This window comes from Gracilinanus agilis, chromosome 2, assembly GCF_016433145.1.
Source record: "Gracilinanus agilis isolate LMUSP501 chromosome 2, AgileGrace, whole genome shotgun sequence".
Lineage (NCBI taxonomy): Eukaryota > Metazoa > Chordata > Mammalia > Didelphimorphia > Didelphidae > Gracilinanus > Gracilinanus agilis.
Window position 1 is genome coordinate 148830421 of NC_058131.1, and position 27970 is coordinate 148858390.

The 27970-nt window shown below is 36.0% G+C and overlaps 1 protein-coding gene across 1 annotated transcript in view; it reads left to right on the forward strand.

Moving 5' to 3' along the window:
- Window positions 1–27235, forward strand: part of ENTPD6 (ectonucleoside triphosphate diphosphohydrolase 6) — a 52025-nt gene extending 24790 nt beyond the window's left edge. The window contains exons 5-13 of the mRNA XM_044660765.1: window positions 3057–3132; window positions 4285–4320; window positions 6416–6504; window positions 7468–7547; window positions 8125–8189; window positions 16194–16334; window positions 21874–21930; window positions 24538–24650; window positions 25386–27235. Coding sequence (XP_044516700.1) covers window positions 3057–3132; window positions 4285–4320; window positions 6416–6504; window positions 7468–7547; window positions 8125–8189; window positions 16194–16334; window positions 21874–21930; window positions 24538–24650; window positions 25386–25484 — 756 coding nt within the window. The 3' untranslated portion in view covers window positions 25485–27235. The remainder of the gene's footprint in view (window positions 1–3056; window positions 3133–4284; window positions 4321–6415; window positions 6505–7467; window positions 7548–8124; window positions 8190–16193; window positions 16335–21873; window positions 21931–24537; window positions 24651–25385) is intronic.
- The last annotated feature ends 735 nt before the right edge of the window (window positions 27236–27970 follow it).

A 27970-nucleotide genomic window follows, 5' to 3' on the forward strand; every position in this document is an offset into this window, starting at 1 on the left:
TGTATTTATTTTAGCTAATGTTTATAATTCTTATAAAGCAAACTATATTATTTGGCTATTAACTCAAGACTAATGGTTATGTTATTAAAATAATCATAAATGCTAATACTATTATAATCATAAAAGGGTGGTAGGGGGCTTCAAACTCACATTATTTAAGCATCAAATTGTTCCTTTCCTCATCTCTGCCTCTTCACTTCCCTGACCTCCTTCAAGCCCTTCCTAAAGTCTGACCTTATATAGGAAGCCTTTATCAATCCCCTGTAATACTAGTGCCTTCCCTTGGCTGACTATCAGATATAGATATAGATATAGATATAGATATAGATATAGATACAGAGAGAGAGAGAAAGAATATGTAGTTGTTTGCACATAGTCTTTGCCTGGGAGCACCACAAGAACAGGGAATGTTTCTTTTTATTTTAAGTGCTTACTTAATAAATGCTTATGGTCTGACTAGTTGACTTTCTAATTTTTTTAATATCAACATTTTTACATTGTTTTACAATGCCATAATATTCTATAATCGAGTCTCTTTCCCCATTGCACATATAGATTATTTCTGATTTTTTGCTATTACAGATGAACCAAGTATAAGTATTTTTGTACAGATAGGCCCTTGCTTCCTTTTCCATAATATTTTTAGGTTAAAGTCCTTGCAGTAGAATTCCTGAATCAAAGGATAGGATCAGTTTTGGGTTTTTTTTGTTGTTTTTTGTTTTTTTTTTTTTAAACCCTTAACTTCGGTGTATTGTCTCATAGGTGGAAGAGTGGTAAGGGTGGGCAATGGGGGTCAAGTGACTTGCCTAGGGTCACACAGCTGGGAAGTGGCTGAGGCCGGGTTTGAACCTAGGACCTCCTGTCTCTAGGCCTGACTCTCAATCCACTGAGCTACCCAGCTGCCCCGATCAGTTTTTAAATATATTTTATATACACAGTTATTGAGCCAATCTTGAGAACATATCCTCTTGACCCAGGGACCCTGCTTTCAAGACAGAACTTTATAACTGTATTGTAAATTCTGTTTGCTCTTAATTTACTGCTGAGAGGCCCTGCCCTTGAGTCATGTAAGGAATTCTTGTTAAATGCCCAAAATCCATTGTATTATAGGTCTGTAGTTGAAGGCTTCTCCCCAGGGTTTCTATCCCCTATATAGCTTTAGGAAAAGAGCATGCAACACATTTTGATGCTCTTGGAGGTATGGCTTCTATCCAGAACTGCCCCAAATGAGAACATGAAAGTCAAATTTCATAATATATGCAAACCAGTTTTTAACTCAAAGTGCTAGATAAATATCAGCTATTATTAATAATGCTGCCTCATCCCTCCTGGTATTTTAATTTAAAATTTTTTTTTCAAGTAACAAGTATTTTTAATTCATTGGTTCTTCCAAATTCCTCAATGCATCTCTACAGCAAAACAAATTCCTCTATTAACCATGACTGGAAAAGTGTCTCTGAATTTTAAATTCATCACCTCTCTATCAGGAGACGAATTGTATGGTTAATTAACATTCTTTTGGACTTGCAATTTTTATCATTTTGTTGATTAGAATCCTAATATTTTTCAAAGTTTATTTTTTTTGCTTTCATGTTGTTATCATTGTATAAATTGTTCTCATCTTTCTCATTTCATTCTCCTTCTATTCATAAACATCCTTCCAGTTTTTTTGAAATTTTCCCTTTCATAATTTCTCATGGAACAGTAATATTCCAGTGCATTCATGTACCACAATTTGTTTAGCCACTCCCAAGAATGAAAACACCCTTTTAGTTTTGAATTTTTGGTTACTAAGAAAAGAGCTGCTGTAAATATTTTTCGTACATATAGTTCTCCTTCCTCTTTTATTTCCTTGTGGGTATAAGTCTTATAGTGCTATAACTGTGTTAAAGTATATACTGTTCGGTAAGTTAATGAGCATATTTCAAATACCTTTCCTGAATGACTGAACCTATTCACAATTTCATCAGTAGTATACTCTGTGTTTTCTTACAGCCCCTCCAACATTTATTATTTCTTCTTTTGCCACCTTTGACAGTCTTATAGGTATGCTATAGAACCTTAAGATTGCTTTAACTTGCATTTCTCTATTAGTGACTTTTTCATATGATTGTTGATGGTTTAGGTCTTTTGAAAAAAACTGCTTTTTCATATCCTTTAACTAGTTATTAGGGAATGTGTCAGTCTGAAATATTTGAATCAGTTCTTTCTATTTCTTGGAAGTGAGACCTTTATAAGAGAAACGTGTTACAAAATATTTTCCCCAATTACCTTTGTCCTTTCTAATTTTTTATTATATTAGATTTGCTGGCACAAAAACTAATTTTGTATAATCAGAATTGACTGCTTTATCTCATGTAATACTCTGACATTTATTTAGTCATGAACTTTTCCCTTCTCCATAGATCTGAAAGGTAATTTCTTCTTTGCTCCTCTAATTTATATGACCTTTTATATCTAGGCATATATCCAATTGGAGCTTTTCTTGGTGTATGATGTGAGGTGTTGGTCTAAACCTAATTTCTGCCAGACTACTTTCCAGTTTTCCCAGCAGATTTTTTCAAAATAGTGAGTCCTTCCCCCCAATAAGTATGGTCTTTGAGTTTGTCAAACCAGTGCTATTGTGTTTCTATATGTTGGGTACCTAATTTACTCTATTGATCAACTTCTTTTTTTAAACCAGTTTTGATGATTAATTGCCTGGTAGTACAGTTTGAGATCTGGTACTGATAGATCTTATAAATCACCCAACCTCTAGAGTTCATCTGAATAAGGACAGATCACAGCTAGCTCTCCCAGGATGACTTTGGAGTAAACCCTTCAGAAGGTGTGTCCCTAGAACCCAATTTAAGATTCTTGAAATAATGGCCTGGGATATCTCATAACTAAAGATTTGGAAACTGCAAGAGAGAACCTCAGTCCTATTCTCTGAGCTTTGCTATGCCAAACAAATCCAGAAGTCATCATGGTGCTTATCTGTTCTTTTATTTAATAGAATTGTGACATCAAGTAACTAATTATAAATAATGAAATTAATTTTCTTTCTAAAAATTTAGGTAAGAGAGGTTTTCCAGGCATCTCCTTTCCTTGTAGGAGATGACTGTGTTTCTATAATGAATGGAACTGATGAAGGTAAGATCAGAAATGACACCTCAATGTTAACTTAATGTTTAAAAATCTAATACTATCATATTAGACTTTTTATTTTACAAAATGTTGAATGAACTAATGAATTTCTAAAGTAAAAATTAATATATCAAGTTTCACGCCTCAAAATACTTTTGTATTGAATCAATATCCATAATGCCCTTTGAATGGTGACACTACTTTTGGTGTCTTTATCTGACCTTGGATGGCAATTCTTAAACTGGATACCTTTTTACTTTTGCATCTCTTACATTTAGACTTTCCAAGTCAAAAGGAAAATCCACACTACAGTGTAACTGTTGTAGATTTTCTTCCTTTTATTATCCTAAGTAAGAATTCCATCAGAGTAGCTAGTTGCTGCTCAAGAGAAATGAATAAATGGTATTAAGTTTTCAAATTTTCCTTCCTTGTCTTTTTCTCTAAAATAGAACTTAATAGTTTAAGGAATGGAGGATGGGAAAGTTGCTAAACATTTTTCTCTCTTATTTACACAAAGATGAATTTCTCTGACTCCCATCCCTGGGGAGAAGTGGGAAAGGGATAAGAATAATGAGGAGGGAAGGGAAATCTGGGGAGTATCAGGAGGAGAAGATCTGCCATCCTGTGAAAATTTGCTAAATGTTTGAAAAGATCAATTTTGGCGCTTATTCTGTTTTTTATATTTTCTTCAAGTGAATACTCCTAGAGGAAGAGAGAATGTCTGAAATATAGTATATATATATTTCTAACTTTTTTGGCATTGTTATAGCAAAGTGGATTTTCTAGTTTAATTATAGTCTGTTCCAGTTTTGCTTGGAAATTACATATGTATGTATATGTATACACATTCATATATATAGTGCAATTTTACATTTGTATATGTGTATATATACATAAAAATGTAAGTATCTACATAAAGATAGATACATAACCATTTATTAATTACTACAAAGAGCTGTAAGTAGATTAGGTAGAATCATTTTATTAAATTCATGGCTTTTAGACCTAAAAGGAATTAGGGATCCAATTAGCATAGTTCTTAGTATTTAATAATTTTTTTTTCATTTATCCACCCACTTTATATTTGAAATGTCTATGTCATATGTTTAATTATTTTTCCAAACTTAAATATTGTATTTGTAAAATGCTTTCTTATAGGAGTCTCAGCATGGATCACGGTAAACTTTTTGACAGGTATGCTTTAATTTAATAGACCAATAAAGCTATAATCTAAAGATCACTATTTCATAGATATCTCAGGTTAATTTCCAAGTTTGGATATTCAAATAGACTTCTTGAAAGCAAGATGTTGTTTGCCAGGACTTCAGTTTTTTTACTTCTTTTGTTAATTTCCCATATTTATAGTGTAATATTTGCACAGGCTGTGTTAATGAATTGATTTTTAAAATCTACATGCCTCAAAAAGGTCAAAAATGCCCTGGACTCAAGTGTTACACTTTTTTATTGTATTTTTAACCACTTAATCCACTTGGGCAAAAGTTCCTGTGTTAGCCAGAGTACTTTAATGCTGAAGAAAATTAATGTTTTGACTTTTTATACCCACACCATGGCAGAACTATTTACCTGACCTTTCCATCCAGAAGCAATAAGTAAGTAGCTGTGTAGACATTGTTCATGCTAGGCATTCATCCCCAAGACCATATTAAGGGGTTAAAAAAATAAAATTTCAGATCTGAGATAATGTGAGAACCTCCTTTTAAGAAGTCACATTTCTAAAGAGTAGTTCATAAAGCTAATTATGAAGTGCTTTCACAAAATTAAGTTTATCTTAAATGCTTATTAATTACTTTCTCACCTTACATTTAAGTAGTGCTCATAAAAGCATTTTTACATCTATTATGTGTTTGGAAATCTGTGTTGTGTAGTGGAAGTAGCGTTAGATTGGAGGATAAAAAAAAAACCTATCAGCTTAGTTTGGGCAAATCATTTAACCCCTTGGGCACTGAACTAAATGATCTCCAAGAACCTCTCCAGATATAAGTACATGATCTGCACTCTTATGTGATTCTCACAGTAAACATTTAGAGTACAGAGGGTAGGTGAAGCATCTGAATCATTCAAAAACTGCATGATGAGGCAGCTAAGTGGTTCATTGGATAGAGAGGTAGGCCTTGAGATGGGAGGCCCTGTGTTCAAGTCTAGCCTCAGATCTTCTTGGCTGTATGACCCTGGACAAGTCACCTAACTCCAGTTGCTTAGCCCTTACTGGTCTTCTGCCTTGGAACCCAGACTTAGAATAGATTCTAAGACAGAAGGTAAGGGTTTTAAAAAAAAAACAATGGCACCACTTCATGATGCAGTGGGGATTTTCCCCTCTTAGGGAGCTAACAGTTAATTTTCCTTATATAATTCAAGATACCCAAGAAGATATATTTTTATTTTTATCCCACTACTAAAGCATTTAAACTCTATTATAATTAAACGGTATTGCATTCAGTCTTATAATGTAGACTAATCACAGAGCCTTATCTTACCAATGACAAAGAATGGCATTCCTTTCTATGACCCACTAATTGTTTGTAAGGGAGTTAGTTTAGGTGGTATGTTTTAAAAGAGAGTGACTCTCCAAGGAGGGCCCCAGTTATTGATCACCTTCTTATCAGGGGGGTCACGCCTAATTATCTTTCTTGGTGCTAATTTTGTTTCAGTCTTGTTAGACTCTTCTGAACCCCATTTAGGGTTTTCTTGGAAAAAATAGTGGAGTGGTCTGCTATTTTCTTCTCCAACTCGTTTTATAGATGAGGAAACTTCAGCAGACAGAGTGACCTGCCCAGGGTCAAACAGCTTGACAGGCTAAGCCAGGGGTCGGCAACGTATGATATCTTTCTGCAGGAGCCATAAAGTCAGTTTTTTTTCAGGCGCTGTTACAGGAGCGGCACTGTGAGCACTGTACGACTCTCACGAAATTACATTTTAAAAAATGTGGCGTTTATGGCTCTCACGGCCAAAAAGGTTGCCGACCCCTGGGCTAAGCAATTGAATTTGAAAACATCAAAATGAGTTCCTGATTTCAGGCCCGCACTCTATCCACTGCACTACTTTGCAGCCTCCTGATTTTTGTGGCTATAATTATTTTAACTAAGGTGATGGATGACCAAGCCACTGTTTCTTCAAAACATGTAAGATCTCTAAATCAAGACACTGGAGCATTTTAGTCTGTCCACTTAAGAACCTAGGATTTTTTTTTCTTTTGTTTCATTTTTCTATGTTATGTATGTAATCGCCCTCATGAGGCAGCACTGTTGTGATCCTATTTTGTGTACTTCAGGCAATTTAAACACTCCCGGAAAGAACAGTGTAGGCATGCTGGATTTGGGAGGTGGATCAACACAAATCACATTTCTTCCAAAAATTGAGGTAATCTAAGCCTACTGTCTGTTTTCTGCAAGTACACACTGACTAAGAGCATTACTAATTTTCAGCACTGGTTTATATACTCATTATTATAGCCAACTCTTTTCTAATTTTAATTACCTTATTGGATATTAGATTGTTATGAGACTTACTACAATACCCAGAGAATTGAATTAAAGTCTCTCTCTGCATTTCTTAAAGCCTCTATGGAGCTGTACTTTATTAGTAGTATGGATTCAAGAAAAATCCTTGACAGAATTTGCCCAGGAAAATGTACACTTAGCAAAGTTAGGTAAAGGCATCCACATAGTGCTATTTATATTTTACTGAAATTAATGGCATTGTTCTCCACTTTTTAAGTAGGAACCATAGATTGTGGTAAGGGAATTTGTGCTTTCACTCCATTTGGCAGGCAGTTTAATGGGGTGATAAATAAGGTAATAACTTCCAATCCTTGGGCCTGAGTTAAAAGCACTTTACGACATTGCCATCTTCCTTCCTGCAATTTTTCTGTGGCATGAAGAAGAGCCAGGTAATATTGTTTTACAGTTAGAAAGTTTTAAATCTTTTAAAAATAAATCTCCTATGAAAATTTTAAATATTTTAATTGGCATCTGTTTTTTTTTTTATGTTGAGCCTCTCCTTTAAATCAGAGGAATCATTTGAATTTATTGAAATTATCATCAGTTCTGTGAATTTCTTGCTGTCTTGATTAGGTCTCATATTAGGGAATAGACTGATTGTTATCCTTGAGAGAAAATATATTGAGTTTTAATCTTAAACATTTTATTTCAGTCTTTGCAAAAATGAAGTTCTATGTGACTTAATTTGACAAGATGGTTTATATGAAGTGATTCTATAAAAATCTTTGTAATCCTTCCAGTGTTCTAGTTTGTGGGAAGTTGAAGATTTCTTCTGAAAATGACAGTGTTGGTCTATCACATTAACCCTTCTGTTGCTCTTCAGGTCACCCTTCAGACATCCCCAGCTGGATATATAACTTCATTTCAGATGTTCAATAGTACCTACAAGCTATATTCATACAGGTTTGTTATAAGAAATAGAGCTGTTGACAGTTTAATCACAAAATAAGTGTGAGAGGCACAGTATGCTCTCTTTGATTTCCAAACTCTGTTCCAGGGAAATGACTTTGAGCTGCACCATTTATAATTCCAGTATTAAAAATTATGCTAGATTTCCCTTACCTCTTATCAACCAGCATGCATTTTTTTAGACTTTTTATTGCCATCAAAGGAAGTGGAGGATCTATTTTTTATTTAATTTTATAATAAAATCAAAGCTTCTTAGCTATTTTTTTATTAATATAGATTCTTACTCATGGAAATAACAAACTGCATCTGAAGAAAACAGGGAGGGAAACTTTAAATTATGCAAAAAAAAATTTCCAGACTTTGTGTTGCTATATATCAACTTCAGTAGATTATCATAATAAAGCATGAATTCTGTAGAGAGAAGTGTCTAAAGAAGACTAAAAGCAGCCTTTATATCCTCCTCTCAAACAAATTGCTTCTGACAAAAGCCCAGGTAGATGTATTACAAAATGACTGTGTATGTTCCTGAGTTACAGGCCTTTCTTTTCACCAAGGATTTTATTTTTAACAGCTACTTGGGACTCGGTTTGATGTCAGCAAGGCTTGCAATCTTAGGAGGAGTAGAGGGAAAACCTGGTAAGTAGGAAGAAGTTTAAGACCTGTTTCTGATACTTCTACTTTTCATGCCTATCAGACATAAGCCATCTTTGAAAAAATCTTTACAACTTACTCACCAATGTGTGGAAGTTCCCCTGTTGGCCTTTCTTCCACTCCTGTGGGGATGCTTATAGTGGGGATACATATACTGGTGCCCCTCTGCACAACAATCACTCTCTGTCCTATGTCCTATATTTTTCAAAGGAAAATGAATTGGTCTTTCACTCTCAGTGTCAGAAATGGATTTGAGAAATACAACTTATTTGCTTCAGAGATCCAGCTGCATGTCATTTATGGCAAAATGAACTTTGAAAGCCTTGATCTTGAGTATCTTGAGGATCTCTAATTTCAGATATTTGAAATATTGCATTACCCTGAATATAATTTTACACTAACTAGTGAGTACTATAAATGAATGACTATATAACCTTCCAGAATTGCTACACTACAGATAGGGATTTTTTTTTCTTTGAAATGAAGTACATTGAATTGGAGTAAATGCTTCAATTTCTAGCATTGTGGGAACTTTCCTTTAGTGACTTTTTTCTTTGAAAATTTATAAAAAACAAGTTAGTCTTTCCTTCTAAGGAAAGGTTTTTGACACTATATAACATAGAATTTGCTAGATAAGATCCTGAGTTACTTTATTTCATTTAGCAATGAAATTGAATACCTTAAAAAAGTTTGTTAGATTATATAGTTTCATCCAATAATTCAAGTTTTTAAAAGACTCATTTTTTTAGTTCACTATTTTAGGAGATTACTTTAACTCCCATAAACCCTTTTTAAGGGTAATTCAAAGGTTTGAGCTTAGTTTCAATTCTAATGTTTCTACATTCCCCTTCCTCAGTTACTGAAAATTATCCTTCCATTCCATACACTGAAAACTTAAACAAATGTCATTTTGTGAAATAGGATTTTAAATTTGTAGCAACCAAAATTAATGCCAATTGTAAGCACTTATAGATGATCCTCTCCTCACTGTCACATGCCAGTTTCAAAAACTCTGAAAATTTATCTGGTAATTATAATTTCGATTCTCCATTGCATATCCTTCTTGTATCCCTTTTTAAAGCAAAGTCCTAAAGCCTTCTCCAGTTAAAATAGTACTTATAATCACAAAGCTGGCACCAATCATAAGGTACTATAAGCTACAAATTATGTGTTCCTAGTTTTCATTGGTTTCAAGGTTTCATGACCTTTCATAGGACCATAAAGGATTTACCAGTAGGTTCATTAGAGTTCAGGCCCTCATTAGTTATGGAGTCATGTCATCATTGTGGTTCCTTATTCTACTGTCTTTGGAAATGACAGATGGTTCTAATTCATCTTCCTCAAATGATACTAATATCCAATATTTATGTTGCCCTTCACAGTTATAGGTCAGGAAGATGGAATGAAAAGATGTTCAATATTAAGGGCTTGCGTTCTAACTAAAAACTTTTGTTTCCTTAGAGGCTAGTCATACTTTAATTATACAAATGCTAACTGTTGAGGATTTTTTTTTCAAATTTGAATATCTTTCCCTATTTTTAGTCATTTGTTCCTCACTAGTTTCTATTCTGAAATACTCTGGAGCATTTTTCAAATTTTTTGCCCCAAATTTTATAAACAAAAGTCAAATTTTTCCTTTGACCAAACTATAACTCCCCATTCAGTCTTTGAAAAGAGGAAGCTTAGTCTTTCAGTCTTACGTACCTCCTCTATTGGCCAGAACAACAACAGCATAATGGATCTCTGTACTGGGATCCAAATGACCGTGTTGGTTTTATGTCTTATCACTGTAACATGATATTTTACATTTTTGGTTTCAGACAAGGAGTTGGTTAGCCCCTGCTTTCCTCCCAGTTTTAAAGGCGAATGGGAACATGCTGAAATAACATACCAAATTTCAGGATACCAAACAGGTATGGCTATTCCTTTTGTTTTAGGAATATTGACAGATTTGAGAATAGTCGTCTGAGAAATTTAGTACCTTGTATTTTTTATTTTATTTTCTTTACCTATATCACACAATAAGAAAGAACAGTATCAAGAGGTCTACTGATTTTTTTTTCTCTAGAGTTTTGTTATAAATTAGTGGTAGGATTAGGAATCATTCTCCTATGCTTACTCTCCTCCTTATGGGTTCACTGTTTTCTCAGTGTGGGGTCCTCCATGGAGCTTAGATTTCCTTCAAACTCCGGATTCCAAATGAAGGTCATGAAGACTGGCTCTCAAAAGTCATTATAATCACTGGCAGCATTTAGGGCCTAGTGCCTAGGTACACATTGGGCTATGATGAGCTATATGGTTTATGTACCATAAGCATCAAGTTAAATAATCCCACGGTCCTCACAGCCTAAGAATGCACCTAATGTACAGGGTCCTGGACAGAATACAAAGAGAAGAAAGTTGGATGGGAAATAGAAGCTAAGCTGTGAAATTTAATTAGATGAACAAGCTGCATTTAAGAGTCACAGTTTCCCTTGCCTTTCTCTTTCTGGCCTTTGTATATGGAAATGTTCATGTTGATGATTTTCTTATTCATTATAAAACAATTTTTAAAGCATACAAAAAAGAAAGAAAAACTTAATTAGATGGCAGATCCTACACCAAAAATAAGTTGGAAACCACTGCACTAAGCAACAATACTAAGTCTAAGCATACAATTTGTTATTCCAAAAGCCTCTCTACATCCCCTGCCAGCCTCAGTGTGCCATTTTTCCAGAAAGGGTATCTTTTCCTAATAAGCTCTTGCAATCCCAAGGACCTGGCAGAATAACTGTTCTTCCACTCACTCAGTCACCCACCCACCCCTGGGATTTGGAGCTGAACAAATGTATCTGTGCTATTGGCAAAGAGACATAACCTTTTTGCCAAGTTTGTGAATAGGACTGGGGGTGGAATCTTGGCATTTTTACTTTGGCAACTGTTGCCACAGAAATAATTTCCCACTCATCTCTCTCCATTCTGCCTAGCAAAGAAAAAAATAAAACTACTGAAGATAGCCCTATCAGTGTGTTTCTTCAAGGGATAGTGAATCTGCTATTCAGTCTTAGGCAGTCCCCTCTTTTAGGAACAGATTTTATTGCAAAAAATCATTTATACATCAGTTGTTTGAAAATGGAACACATTTTCTTTTAGAAACAATGTTAGAAACCCTTAAGTTCCTGAGCTCTGCCACCACCACCACCATTGAATTCATACAGTACTTGAAGTGGGTAAATCTAGTGTTATCGAATCTAACCTTTATTCACATTGCACCCTTGTCATAGAAAGCCTATCTCTTAAGCACCCGTGGTTTGTAAAGCACTGAAGAAAATTCTTAAGATCATTAAGAAGAGTTCATTAAGGCATGGGCTTTGCCCTCATAGAGCCTACCATCTAGAGAGAAGATAGAATAGAGACCCAATATAAATCTAGCATTGAATAAGCATAAATACACAAGGCAGTTAGAATGTGCTTTTGTAAGGTTGGAGGAAAGCACTTTTCTGATTTAGGGAAATCAGAAGCAGCTTCCTGAGGATCTGGAGTTGGATCTCCAAGGGTGAATTCTAACATCTCAGAAAGATCTCTCTCTGATAATATTTGGAGTTCCATCACAGACTATCTTGTTTTCTCTCTAGTTCTCTTATATAATAGATACTATTTGATATATGCTGATATCTTCCTCCTCTACAATACTATCTCCTACTTTGCACATAAACAAGAACAGCTCTCCACTCACAGCAGCATTGACAGGAGGACCAGAAACTCCTATTCCTTCGTAACTCCCTTTCTCCCCACACAGACCTCCTGTTAGGCCCTGAGAGCAGGGACTTTTGTGCAGCTCCACACCCCTGGGGGGACTCCTGTGGCCTAGGTCGGGACTCCCTGGGGAGTCAGGTGAGGGACAGCAGGGTTTGGGGGTGATAGGCTGGAAATGAGGACCTTGGGCAGACACTTTTTGAAGAAATAGGATAATGCTGGAGATGGGGAGAGGTGATGCAGAGTAAAGAATTAACCTGAAGAGTAACTGTGGGGTAGAAACAAAATGTGGAGGTGGTATGAGGTGAGTGGGGTCAGCATGAATAACCATAGAGGGACTAGCACTTCCTGTCAATACGATACACCACGGACATTACTTTATCCCATTACTCCTTTTATCTCCTGCCTGCTACCTCATCCACTAAAGCAAGGCCTCTTAGAGTGTTTATCTTGGAGTCATGAAGTCCTGGGTTCAAATCTTGCCTCTGATATTTACTACCTATGTGGCCTTTGGCAAGTTACATAACCCCTCTTGGCCTCAGTTTCCTCATTTATAAAATGGTAATAAGAATGATACCTGCAGTATTTCCCTCAGTGTTATTGCAAGGTTCAAATGAAATATGCACACTATAAAGGGCTTTAGAAATGTCAGTTGTCTTTTAACCTCCCCTGACTCTGAAAAAGGATATAGGTTCATATCTTCTCTATCCTTAAGGAAGCAGAGAGTGCTAGCCTTTATCAGGCCTCTTTTTTTATGATGGAGAACAAATTGGATAAAAAGTTTTCCTTACTATTTTCCTTTACTTTCACTTTTTACATTTCTTCATTAAACCTGATAGGAAAAGATACAGATAATGATGATAGATATTTGTTATACACAAGGCTAAAATATAAGATGCATCTCCTGAATATTTGGGATTAAGAGGTAGGCTTCTGAAGGGACAGTGATGATAAGATGGAACAGAGAGCCTGGGAAAGCTGCCAAGAAAAAAAATCACAGGAGGAAGGTTTGGCCCTTGGAGTTGGAAGGGAAACAGGGGAGAGGATTACCTCTCTTTCAGCTCCCCTAGTTCTGCTACCCCAGAGCTTTCTCTGGGGAAAAGTGAATCATGAAGCAGAGAATGGGAAAGAATATCCTATCCTAGGCAGTTCAAGGTCTGAAGCAGCCAAAAGTAAAGGGAGGGAAATCCAATCATCTACTATAGGAAAGGCAGTTTCTGGGACCAACAAACCACTTGGATTATTCCTACGTAAGAGATGTATATGAGTAAAACATAGATGAGTTGAGAATTACTCCTAGCCTCCCTGTTTCTCTAGAACAGGGGTCGGCAACCTTTTTGGCCATGAGAGCCATAAACGCCACATTTTTAAAAATGTAATTTCATGAGAGTCGTACAGTGCTCACAGTGTGCGCTCCTGTAACAGTGCCTGAAAAAAAATTGACTTTATGGCTCCTGTAGAAAGAGCCAGATATGGCCCTCAAAAGAGCCAGATATGGCTCGAGAGCCATATGTTGCCGACCCCTGTCCTAGAGGTTTTTGGCTTTTCACTTCAGTTAATTTTGTATCTTTCTTAACCATATGAGGTCAATCAAGAGACCTCATGGAACTAATTCTATGTCAAATCACCCAACCCTGACTATGATTTGATTTGTGTGTAACATGAAGCAACCACCACTTGTCCCTCCCTATGTCCTATGACTATTATAAGGATAAATTGGCATCAGTATAAACCCAGAAGTCTTCAGAAGAATTGCATGAAATCAATCCAGCTAGTTAGAATTGTGGTGGTTATTGATGAGCCTCTATTGCTCTGAAAACTACATTCTTGTTTTCCCAATCCCCCAAGCCTTTTTCATAACCATAGAATTTCACTGTTTCAGTCAATGTACAAGAATATTCAGTTCCCACCCCATGCCTGGCATTATACCAAGGATACAAAAGCAAAAGTAAAATGATCCCTGTCTCCAACAAGCTTACTTCTATTTTTTCCTTTGCAACAAAAAGCTGTTGGAGCTTCTCAAGCAGATTAGTGGCATGGTCAGAGATAAAGCTTTAAGAAAATCACTTAGAGGGGGCAGCTGGGTAGCTCAGTGGAGTGAGAGTCAGGCCTAGAGACAGGAGGTTCTAGGTTCAAATCCAGCCTCAGACACTTCCCATCTGTGTGACCCTGGGCAAGTCATTTGACCCCCATTGCCTACCCTTACCACTCTTCTGCCTTGGAGCCAATACGCAGTATTGACTCCAAGACAGAAGGTAAAGATTTAAAAAAAAAAAGAAAAGAAAAGAAAATCACTTAGGCCATTGTATGGTGGACGCCATTTAGAAACTGTTGCATTAGTCCAAGTAAGAGATGAAGAGATGGTGATTGTGGAGGAACTGGGTGCAAGAGAATTTAAGGGAAGCAAAAATGGCAAGATTTGGCATCTGGTTAATTTGGATGTATGGGCTCTATGACAGTGAGTAGGCAAGAACTGAAACCAAGGTTTCAAACCTGAGTGATTTAAAAGGTCATGTTCTTGATAGTAATAAGGAATTTTCTTTAAACCCTTTAAATACTGTAGATTGACTCCAAGGCAGAAGAATAGTAAGGGATAGTCATTGGGGGTTAACGGACTTACCCAGGGTCACACAGCTGGGAAGTGTCTGAGGCCAAATTTGAATCTAGAACCTTCTGTCTCTAGGCCTGGCTCTCAATCCACTGAGCTACCCAGCTGCCCTCAGTAATAAGGAATTTTTGAGGCAATTTGGGGGAAAGATTAGAAGAGGATAAGGATTGGGAGAAAAGATGAGTTCTGTTCAGACCCTTTTGATTTTGTGATGTTTCGGGAGACATCCAGTTCAAAATGTCTAATGGAAAGTAAGTGATATGGTACTGGAGCTCAGGAGAAAGCCTAAGCCTGGCTATATCTGACAGTCATCTGTACAGAGGTGATGTAAACCCATGAGAACTGATAAGGTAACCAGGTGGAGGGGTATTGACAGACTAAGCCCTGTGGCACACCTACAGTTAGTGGGCATGATAGGGATAAGCCAACAAAGAAGACTGGGAAGGAGCAGTCTTACAAGTAAGGAGAGAACTAAGAGAAAGCACTTCCATGAAAATCAGAATATAAAAAATATCCAGGAGGAAATGGTGTTCAACCTTATTAAGAGAAGACACCAACAATGAAGATTGAGAGAAGGCTATGAGTTTGGGCAATCATGCAATAAGTGGTCATTTTGGAGAAAGCAATTTGATATGAGTAATATAGTTGGAAGTCATTTTTCAGAGTGTTTAAAAAAAATAAAAGGGGAGTGAAGGCAATGAATGTCGGTGGCTTCTTCTAGGAAATTGGATGAGAAAGGCAAAGAGTAGAGAATGGCAACTCACTGTGATGGTTAGATCTAATGATGTTTTCTCTGAAGACAGAGGAGACTTGAACATGATTTTTAGTATCAGGGAAGAAAACAGTGATAGGAAGAAATTGAAGATGGGATAGGGAATAGGTCTGGGGTGTAGTCTACCAAAGACAATGGGAAGGAATAGAAGTAAGAGCATAAGTAGTGGGGTGGCTTTAGTGAGGAGAAAGGCCACCTCATTATCAGAGGTGAACATACAGGATAACAAAATAGATTAGAATAGTAAGTGATTATGAGATATAGAGAAGGGGAAAATACAGAGTTCACACAAATGGCTTTTCACAGAACAAGAAGTGGTAGTAATTCATTTGTGGACAGTACAATAGCGAGACACTTGAATTCAAATCCCACCCACTACAGTTTTATAATCACTGGCAAATCACTTAATATCCTATGTTTCAATTTCCTTGTCTGAAATATGTCAATGATAATACCTATAATAACTTCACAGGGTTGTGATGAAAATACTTCTGAATGAAATATGTAAAGCTCTTTGCAAACCTTAACACTCCTAAAAGATATCAGGAGTTACTATCATTTCATGGGCCACTCAGCTTAGAGTTTGTTTATTTTTTTCTATTTGAGGCTACAATAATAAAACTTCACCCAACCCAATAAGCTGTGAATTTGTTCTCCCCATCATCTTCTAATCATTTAGTAATTTCTATCACCAATTAAGAAAACAAAGGTATGAGTTTTCTTCAGCATTTCTGTTATGTCTGGCATCTTATTTCACATATAACTGAACTACTTCAAAAATTAAATATAGAGAGAACCATTAGACCTTCACATATATGTGTTCTTAACTATTTTTCAGAAACCAAAACTAACTGCACATTTCCTTTTCTTTTAGGGGATCACTTATATGAATTGTGCTCTAAGAAAGTATCAGAAATCCTTCATAATAAAGTGCATAAAACTGAAGAAGTCAAGAACTTGGATTTTTATGCTTTTTCTTACTATTATGATCTTGCAGCAAAAGTTGGTCTCATAGGTAAGGTTAACATTCCATGTCTTTTTCATGCCCATTTTAGTGGTGCCAGAGTTAGCATGGTCTCCAAATACCAGATCTCTTTTATGACCTCTGGAAAAGATTTTTTTTTTCCTTCACTCCTAATCATGCCAAAGGAATCAGGGAAATAAGATTATGGAAAATATTCTTGAAACTGTTTTAGCAATTTAGACCAAGAGGCCTGTTGAGAATATGTATGATGGATGGGGGAGGTGGAAGGATGATAGTAGACCATGTTATTTCATTCCCTACAGAGAATTCCCAGAGAGCATACTACTTCTACCAATGCAGGTTGGCATCTTCTCCACAGCTTATAATTTTAGAGATTTGCCAGGTATATGAGCCATTAAGTAATTTGCCCAGAGTCAAACAGCTGGTATGTGTCAGAGGAAGGATTTGAATTTAGGTCTCAGGCTGATTCTCTCTGCACTATACCAGAATTGTCTATGCTTTCATAGTTCTGAATTAAGGAATTAAGGAACCTTAGCTTCTAGGGATTAATGAGTTATATTGATACCACTAAACCTGTCATTCCTTTATATTAAAAGATACCTTGGGGCAGCTAGATAGCACAGTGGATAGAGCTGGGAGGACCTGGGTTCAAATGTGGACTGAGACACTTCCTCATGGTATGGCCCTAGGCAAGTCACTTAACTTTACTTGTCTAGCCCTTACCACTCTTCTGCCTTAGGAGCAATACTTAGTATCAGTTCAAAGACAGAAAGTAAGAGTTTAAAAAAACAAAGAAAAAAGATACCTTATACTTATATGACACTTTAAGATGGAAAGTAACCTTTATGCCCATAAGTTGAACCCAGATCTAACCAGTTTCCATGGAAATAGCTAAAGCAGCATCTCTACCCTGCCTTAGCAACAGAATACTTGGATAAAGCATCCCTTTTCCCATTCTTGAATCTTAACAAAATTGGAATTTGGGGTAGCATGCATAATTTTTCTGAAGAAAAAATTTGCAAACCTTAAAGCACTATATAATTGTAAATTATTATTGCATCACTATTGTCTCCTAGCTGATTCTAACTCAAGCCTCTCCTTGTCTAAGCAAGACTTGCAGTGGAAGGGACCAACTTATTCAATCCTGCCAGTTTGTTCTGAATAATTCAGAATGGTCTAGAGCAGTGATGGGCAAACTACAGCCTGCGGGCCATGTGTGGCCCCCTGAAATGTTCTATCCAGCTGCACGACATTATTCCTAATCTGACGAATACAATGAGTAGGATACAGTACAATGAAACTTCCAAAGAGTTGCCTTAGAAACAGACTCAAAGATGAGCATTTCCTTTCCTTTGGCCCCTCTTTAAAAAGTTTGTCCATCACCGTACTAGACAATAGATTTTCTTCAACTATTTTATATATTTTCTGTTACAAAGGACATATTCCTTTGGATGCCTGGATCTCATTTAATCCTTTCAGAGTTCCCGAGTTTGATACAAATAACAGAATTTCATCTGTAAATAGGAGAATCAGGAGAGCCTTGCCAGTCTATAAAAAATCCTTCCTTAAGATGGAATTGATGTTGGATTTCCCTGACTAATATGTGTACCTTAGGCAAACCTACATCTGGCTGTCTTAGGCTTCATTTGTCACTAATGATTATCAGAGTTATCTGTGTTATATCTTATTTATATTCTCTTGACCATCCTTTTTTTTTTTAAATAACAAAGTCTCAGTTGGTAGGTTTGTTTTTTTAAATGCTTTTGTTACCTGCCTTTCCTTCAGATGCCTTAAGAATCGATCTTTGTCCCTTCAAAATTGTGTCACCTTCAGCACAGACATCCTTTGTGTGCTCCTGGTCTAGTCCACCCTTCTCCATCCTTCTATAGGGCCATTTCCACTTCCTTTAAAAAGATGTCCAGTGCTGTGACCTTAGAGTTCAAATGTGGTTGACTCCATTGTCCTTACTGGTGAAGAGAGTTTCTTATAAAAATATTTTCTATCTTTCACCTGTTTATTGTCTTCAGGTTTCTTCTTGAAATGCCCTCAGGATGACATTGTTTGGTAGGGTCTTGTATCAGACTTCCTTTAAACACGGTTTCCTCTCTACTCCTTCTCACTCTTATACACAGCAATAATGCCAACCTACCTTTATACAATTTTTTAAAACAAGTTCATATTCCAAACAATGGGTACCATACATTTTTACTTCCCAAGTGAGTGATGATTTGAGGCTTTTAAGTGCTTTTGGCATCATTATAACTATTGAATAAATATATTTCTATGAAAAAGTTATAATTGGTGTTGACATTTTTTTTCCATTTAGTTCATATTTCCTGCTAACAGTAGTTTGTTTAAATAAAGCAGGTCAGAGATTTAATTGCATGCTACATCTTTTTCACTTTTATTCTCCTAGCCTTTTATTGATTTGTATTTTTGCTCTAACAAGTCAGTGGTCTTACTTTACACAAACTGCTGATTCAGGAATAACTCCCACAGAAGTAATGATTCATCTTCTTTAAAATATAGTCAGTTTCACTTTTTGCAATATTAATCAGTGCTTTCTCAATCCAATGCCTTTGAAAAAGAAAAAAAAGAAGTCATAATGTATAGACATGAGACTGCTGCATACTATGCAAGTTCTTTGGCCTTTCTAATTCCCTATTCATGAGCTATATTTGTCAACATATTTTCACTCTAATTTGTTCCTCCTTTTGGATTAAAGTCAGCAGATATCAAAATATATGCTGATTTAATTTGGAGAAACTCAGAGAATTCTTTGTAGACTGTCTCTTCCTCTTTATAATCTCCAGCATATGTTATGATTTAAGCTACAATCATTTTCTTGGTGGTCTTTTTGCAAATAACAGGAGCATTGAAACACAAGATGGCAAAGTGTCCTGTGATATAATATTACAACCAATTTCTTTATTTGAACTCTCCAAGAATAACCTCTGACCTAATCTTCAATTTAGCTTCAACTCCTTCCTGAAGATTCTTTTAATGATAGGAAGATCTGGGTTTCTTGAGTTGTAGTTGATAGAGTGCTGGCCTTGGAGTAAGGAAGACCTGGATTCAAATCCTACATCTGTGTAACCATTTGTCATGTTATTCAACTTCTTTGAGCCTTGAATTCTTTATTTGTAAAATGGGGATAAAGATATCTTTGTGCCCACTTCATAAGACTGTTTTGAGGGTTTCAAATGGGGTAATAGATGTAAAATCCTTTACAAACTTTAAAGCACAATATGTATCCATTGGCCTTTGCCAGTTTTTAACCATGTTTATTAAAGTATTTGATGGTAAATAACAGTGAAGAAAGAAATACAGCTTATCCATATTTCTCTAGTTACACAATGTTTTTGTCAGTGTGGGTAGACAGATGGCTTGGGAATTTGAAGAAGAGAGAGCATGTCCCAACAAATTCACAGGCATCTTAAACTAAAAAAAAAAAAAAAATGACGAAACTCCAGTCTATGCTACAGTTGGTATAAAGGCAATACATACTGTTTGTCCCTTAATCTGTTCATTTTTCACATCCTGGAAAACATGTGAAACAACCACAAAATATTCTGGCGCTATTTGAGTTCAGCTCTTCAGGGTATAAAAATATCCCCCTGGAAAAGTAGAGAAAATTTTACCAATCTAAATTAGTGTTCTGACATTGGCAAGCCATAGACTTAATCCCAATGATGTAACCACTCTTCAAAACAGTTTTAGAATTGGAAAAAACCCCAGACTTAACAGTCTTAAAATCTGGGTTCAGACCCTAGTAGTTCATGAACCACCCATGTAGCCTTGAGTAAGGTACTTATTTCCCTCTGGATCTATAAAATAAAAGAACTGGACTAGAATTAGGAATTCTTAACCTTTTAATATCATGAACCCCAGCATCAAATTAGTAAGAGCTCTGAATCCCTTCTCAGAATGTTTTTAAAAGCATAAAGTAAAATACATAGGATTCCAGAGCAACCACTTATACTGAAATAAAAATTTGATTTTTTTTTCCTGTCCAAGTTCATGAAATCCCTAAAATTGATCTACAAACCTGTTAGAGGGTCTTTTAAGAGCCTCTAGACTCAATCTCTAAGGTCTCTTCTAGTTCTGTTTTTTTTATCTTGTTTTAAAATTGATATTACCCTTGGCAAGAAACCATTTAGGTTCTTAGTGTCTCAGGCAACTTGGTAACACGATAATTTGCAAAGATATTATTAATTTGTAGGAATTCTTCACCAGGAAATCCCCCCCAAAAAAAATCACATCTGATAAAATATTTGTGTATGCAATAACACATGTATACATTTGTGTATTGCATATAAACATGTTTGCCTATATATACACGTGTCTGTATATGTGTGTACTTACAGATACAGAGAGAGAATTACACCTCAATTCTTTTTTTTAGCTAAAAATGGTTTTACTTAGTTTGATTAGCAAACTTAACTTTGAATAACTTCTGAATTTAAAAGTCATCTCCACCCTCAAAAGATAAAGATTTACCACTGAGAATATTCAAAAAATTATTCCAAAGGCTCCAATGCCATTTATTTCCCAAAGAGAACTTGGGAAAATACTTTTAAGAAAATACTTTTAAACTGTGTCACCTTTGGACTATGTGTAGAAACTCTCAAGATGATTCCTTTGAAAGTGAAAAGTCATTTAAAGTGTAAATTCAAACATGATTGTTTGAAAAATCAGGCAAATGACTTCAGAAAAAGACCTCATAGTCTTCTCAGGAAGCTCCCAAAGGGAAATGAATCAAGTTTTTAGTGCCTGCTGTCATTCTGTAGAATACCATGAAAGAGATCTTACTGTTCCAAGAAGGGATTTTTAAAAGAACAGCCAACTGTGTTTACCAAGTTTGTTTTTTAGACTCAGAAAAATTATTCCAGAAGACTACCACCAAATCTGTTCCACAGCTGAAGAAACACAAACGTCAGAATTTTGTATTAACCTAGATTTAGAGTTGTTTTCCACCTTAGATCAAGGAATTAGCTGCTTGGTGGGTTTTTTTCTCTCTTAGTTGAAACTTTGGAAGGCTCTCCAAAACCTTTTGACTATGTTTCCCTTCTTCTCCCCTTTATTATCCTGCACAGAATGCATGCCTTTCCCAAAGCTCTATCATCTTAAGAAAAGATAATGATCAGTAAGTATAGCAGCTGTTTCTGTAAAGTTAGTGATCAGCACCACATTATCCTAAAGGCTTGATTGGACAAGGATAATTACAATAATGGTTTTATGGAACTTTTAAAACCACAGGGACAAGTCAAATTTCAGCACTACAGAGCAGGATTTTTTCCATATCAGAGTGCCAAACTTAGAGTCAAGAAGACCTGATTTCAAAACCTACCTCTGACACTAGCTGTGTGACCCCCAACAAGTCGCATAACCTCTCTGATGACTAGCTCCAAAAGGGAATTCTTTGCTAAGTTGTAGATCGTGTCCTGCATTGGTAGAAGGAGTCTCCATATAAAGCATTCCCTAGCTAATAAAATCACAGATTCTTGTGTGCGATAACCTAGAATCCAAAATGTTTGTACAAATTTAACATTTTTTTCTTTTCTTTCAGATAATGAGAAAGGAGGCAGTCTCACAGTTGAAGACTTTGAAATTGCAGCAAAATATGGCAAGTAAAGTTAGACCTTCACATATGGGAAAGAAGGGTCCAAAGGATGGTGTCCATGTCAATATGGAAGGCAACCACAGAGCCAGGATTAACATTCTAGATTCTCAATACTGTCCACTAGACCATACTATCTTTCTAATTATTATTCTGTACAGCATCACAATTTACTCCAGTGATGACATTTCCTAATTGTTATTTTATGAGCTACATCAAATTGAGTATAAAAATCATCATTTGTTTTTAAAAGAACGTAAATGGTAGCCAGTCAGTAAGAGATGGCTATCTAAAACATGCTCATGCCAGAGAATTTAGCTGTACTTCAGTCAGAAGTGTTACTTATCCTGGTTGGTAGGTTCCAAATGCTCACTAGTGCAACTGCAGTTTTGAAATTGTTCATGTTTATGCTCCAAAATTCAGTTCTATTTTAATTCCACAAATATTAACTGCCTACTATATGTCTGACATGTACAGTAGGTTCTGGTGAAACTAAGGCAAAAATGAAAACAGTCGCTGCCCTCAATGAGCTTGCATTTCTCTCTGACTTTGAAAATTATTAACTATAATTTCTCTTAAGATTTTATTCAGTTCAGGGGAGCTTTCATATAGTACATCTGATAATATAGGCTGAATTGAATATTTTTACTTTTAAAAATAGCCAAATTAATCATCTTAAATTGTATAAAATAACTAATTTGTGATTGTCCATGACTTGATTCCAATACTGAGTAACATCAGTAAAGCAGAGGTAGAAAACCCTAGTTCTTGGCTCGATTTCACCTGATCTCCAGAACAAAATGTAGAATTTGGAATTTGTAGAAATCTTTTATGCAATCAATTTCACTCATTCCATAAAGAAAATGCCCTCCAAGAATCTTCTCTTTAACAAACCTAATGCATAATGTGTGACTATGGTTCTTCATGAAGTCATTGGAAAGATTCAAATATAAACTATGAGTTTGTACTTGAATCTTTCCAGTGACTTCACGAAGAACCATTTTCTAGATAGTCCTGTTTAAATGTTCTTTCTTACAGTGAACCAAAAATTGCTTCCCTGTCATTTGTACCTACAAGTCTTCTAGTAGTTCTGCCCTCTAGAATAATAATAGAGTAAGGCAACAATCCTGCAAATATGTGAATATAGCTATTAGCCTGCTTTTCCCCCCCATCCTAACCAGGTCTTCTCTTCTTTAGGCTACAGTTCCCCAGTTCTTTCTAACTTTTATAATACAAAGTGGTTTCTAGATCCCTTATTGTCCAGATTGTCTCTTCTCTGTAACCTTAACAAGGACTTTATGAAGTATAGCAATTGGACCTGAGCATAGTAACTCAAAATATGTGATCAGTTGAAAGTAGAACATTTATCTTCTCATATTGCAAACATAGTTCAAATACAACCTAAGATGCTAGCATTTTTAATAGCCATCTTCATGCTTGAGTCTCACTGAGACTGTCACTTAACATCTCCCTTTGATGTCAGTTTAAAGGTCTAAGGCTCTTTCTCATCAGGGGCTTTCCAGCCATCTCTTCCCACCACTATAATTTTTCATTTGGTTTCTTTGCCCATCTTACTAACCTTCTGAGATTCTTCTAGATTCTGATTTTATTATCCAGAGTATTAATTATCCTTCCCAGCTTTTTGATCCATAGATGCAGTAAGTCTTCCGGTGTCTGCAAGTATTGATAAATATATCGGATAGCATAGGGAAAAGGCATGCTTTGTCAATTTTAACGAAGTACTGATCATTGTCATTACAGCCCAGAGAATAATTTCTCCTTGGCTAATTTATGGCAATATCATGAATATCATAGCTTAAGAATTCCTTCGGTATAAAGTATATATAGACTAAAGAACAATGAACAGAATTATGATCATAACTAGCAAAAAAACAATAAAAATATTGTTTCTCAGAAGCAAAAGCCTTGATATGATTGGATTTCATAATAAGGTAGTGATTTACTTATTGTTTAACCTACTATGGCTTTTTCCTCCTCACCTGTCTTTTACTATTTCTTCCCATGCCTCTCTCTTCCTTCTTTCTTTCTTTGAGGCTATCCTTCTCTGTGGCACTCTTTTTATTTCTCTTTCTGTTCCCTTTTCCCTCTATCACTCCCTTGCTTCCCTTTCTTCTCTCTCTTTTATCTTTCCTAGCCTAAATGAACTGAATCATGGAATTGAAAATGCAATTTAAATATTCTTTTCCTTGGCTAACATTTTTTGTTAACTTTTTCATTTTAAAATCAGATTTCTAATTTCTGTCTTCCCCCAAAAAATTTACTAATCATTTAAATTAAGTTGTTTTTTTATTTCTACTTCATATGTGGTTGATCCTTTTTTTATCAGAAACCCTTCATTAAAGGAAATCACCCAAGAGATCATTTTTGTAACTAATCTCAAAAACATCACAGTTATTCTGAACTAAGCATTTTGCTTGTGAAGTGTAAGTAGGTGGGTTCAAAGAAATTATATAGAGTCATAATAAAGAGAGAAAATATGATAAAGATGTGGCTTTCTTCCTCATATTTATTATGTAAAGAAAAATAATTTTAATTATTAACTATTTCAAAACTAGCTGTGAAATGGAAGGTCATTTCCCTTATTCTCTCTAGTTTGTAGAACCATGGAAATTAACCCTCAAGAAAATCCTTTTATTTGTATGGATCTTACCTATATTAATCTGCTACTTCAAGAATTTGGGTTTCCGAAAACCAAAGTGTTTAAGGTAAGTTTGCTATTTTTGCACTTCTTCCAACCTCAAAAATAGTACTACATATAATCCTTTATGGCAGAATTATAAAAACTATAATCCTACCATAAAAATCTCCAATATGATTTCCTTTTAGAAATAATTACAGCAATTTAAATAGGAGAGTAATATAAATTTCATTTTTAAAAAATAGCTACAAGAACTTTTAAGTGTTACAGAAATATTAAATTCAGGCCATACCAAGAGTTTAAAATTTCAAGGAGTTTCTAGAACAAAAAGAAGTATTTTCAAGATGACCTGGTCACAGCATGTGCCCAATTGAGTGTATTTTAAATAAAGTTTCTTTTGCAAATGAGATATACCTTTTGCATGGACTAGTTGAAATAATAACAAAAAGAGGAAGCTACATAGTGAAGTGATCAAATCACACTTTGGAGTTATTCCATTTCTAGTATCTGACTTTAGTGTCCCGTGTCAGTTAGAATGTGTTGATCATTAGTGACTATCCTATATGTAGCCCATTTTGTCAGAGATTCCAGTGAGTGGGTTAGAGTCGGAAGGGACTTCAGAGCCCATTTGGCCCAACCCTCTCATTTAACAGATGGTGAAACTAATGCTAAGGAAGATTAAGTGATTTGCCTAGGGTCAGAGATGGGATTTGAACCTAGTTCTACATAATGCCAAGTCTAACACCGTATCCTACACCACACTGCCTCTTAACTATGATCTTTTTTTTTTTTTTCCTTTAAGCTGGCTCGGAAAATTGATGACATCGAAACAAGTTGGGCTCTGGGAGCCACTTTTCACTACATTGATTCATTGAACAGACAACAGAACAAAGTCTCATAGTGCCTGAGACCTTAATACGAGCCTTAGTTTGGAGAACATTGCCAAGCCCATTATGAGCAGAGCCCCCAAGCACCTTAATAAGGGGTTAGTGATCTTACTCGGGATCTTACTCCACAAAAGTTGCTACAGTCTCCATGAGAACCCAACACCTTTGTGGAATAGATGTGACTCCATCTTCTATAGAACAGCACTTGGGAACAGTTTGGTGAACAGCCAAGCAAACATTTCCCAACTGTGTTCACTAAATCCTAATTTATTATGAATTATGAATTGATTTTTAACAAAGACTTCACTATTTATGTTTTGGACAGTTTCTATTGGTGCATTGTGTTGCCTTTTCAGTGCTGACCCCTAGTACACCTACAGTGACGTTAATGTGTGGGCGATAGGCTGCTTTGTTTTATTCAGCTCAGAATGCATTTTCAGTCCAGTTTTGAAGTTGTGCGACTTGTTCAGTGTCCATACAACCTATACTTGATGGTAAGGCAGACTTCTATAGCCCTACTAGAGGAGATAAGTGATGTAGGTGCTTTGCTTGTACTTAACGGATTCTTTTGTCTGTCACTAGTTTTGTGTGGACAGAAGAATGATGTGAGCTAAGTTTAGGCCAGTTTTCTTCAGTCAGTAAGTGATAGGCCCTTCCACAAACTGGCCAGAAAGTTGTGAAAAGGAAGGTTCACTGACTGATCCCCACATTTTTCAGCATTTCTAGTACTGTGAAGATCCACCCTCATGGCACATAGGTTATGTCCATTCCATACTTCTGTTCTTGCCTTCTTGCTATCCATGGTGACTTTAACTTCTCCATCCATTCCTAGGAGAAGTTGATGAAGAGGTAGCATACAATTTGATGAATTTATCTACTCTCTGTTAAACAAAATCTAAATTGAGCCCCACTAGGATAAACTAATCCTGGAGGTGTGCTACTGTGAACCTTAGAATTAAAATTCTTTATCTCTTCATGTATATTCAAATTCCATTTTTCCAGAGACTTGTCCTGGTAAATGCTTAGAAAGTTTGGTTGGGATTTACTTCTTTCTTCATCAGAAGAGTTGTCACTGTGATTGCAAATGTATCTCCTATCTCCAGGAAAGACACCATGGAAGATGGTAGAATCGCAACTTATGTGCCTCTGGCTACGAAAACATTTAATGATGAATATAATTCTGGGCATTAATGGATATAAATATATTTCTTTTTCCCCCAAAATTCTCCACGTGAAGGATCACTGAATTTTCAGGCTTTTTGAATGCCCTTCCCCCTCCTCTGAGCATTGTCTTCCTTGTCCAAATGAATGTATTTCTGCGTTGAGCCAAGGTTGCAGCCAAGCTGAGTGGTAACTGGAATGGCATCAGTGCTCTAAGGAGGGAAATCAAAAGAAATGTTTTGAAGCGGCAAATACTGATCCTGTGAAAACTGTTCTGCTCCTTCTGAAGCTGGACTTGAGTACCCAAAAGTTCCCCTCCACTTTTCCTGAAGTTACAGACAGAATAGAGGATATTTGTTAACATGCAGTGGCATTTCAGGTACTAATACTAACTCACCTCAGTGATCTCCAAGCGTCTAACTCTAAACTACCTCCATGGTGCTGTCCTCTGTATACCAGTCACCTACAATTTATGGTGGAGGAGACACTGTACTTGTTCTGCCAAAACAGTTTAGGTACTCATCAGTCATTTCCTAAAAACCATCTGTGCCCATAAATACCCAAAATGCTACGTGTTTTATGTGCTCCCAAAAATAAAAACATTTACACCTATCATCTTTAACTCTTTTTGTGTTTGACTCATGACTATAAAAAGGATCTTTCTCTGAATAGATTTTTAAAGGTTCAGCCATTAAGTGTCCAGTTGTTATCAGTAAAACAACTCATGAATTACAGGCAGCTAGTGGCCCAACGGAGAGAATGCTGGGCCTAGAGTCAGGAAGATTGGAGTTCAGATGTGGCCTCAACTCATTAATAAAAACTGCTATACAGACGCCACAAATCAGCTATGACCTAGAAATTTGAAAAAACAAATCTCAAAGTTCAGAGAAAAGTTAGGCATGATATGTGTGATCTGCTAAAGCCTGCTTAAAAAAAAAAAAGCAAATACCTTTCAAGAGAAAAGGGAGTTTCTCAGAAATTAACTCTTGACAACACAATCATCATACTGGGCTAGTGAAGAAACAAAGGGGAGGTGCTTAACATAAATGGAGGTGCTCGGATTTTTTTAAAGGGCACATAGAAAACGACTTCAGTGCCTCATCGTACTGTGGAGTTAAGAGGCTCTCGAGGGCTGTGCTAGCAGTGCATAAGTTCTGCCAAGTTCTACCAAGACAAAAAATCTTTGACTATAATCTTGGTCATTGTTGTCCAAGGACTAGCTTAGCTCAGTATGGGGAGGCTCATCACCACAGGGTTCGCCAATAGATGGTGAATTTTTTAGCCACAGAAACTCATAAAAAATCAGCATCAGGGGCAGCTAGGGGATTTGTTGAATGGA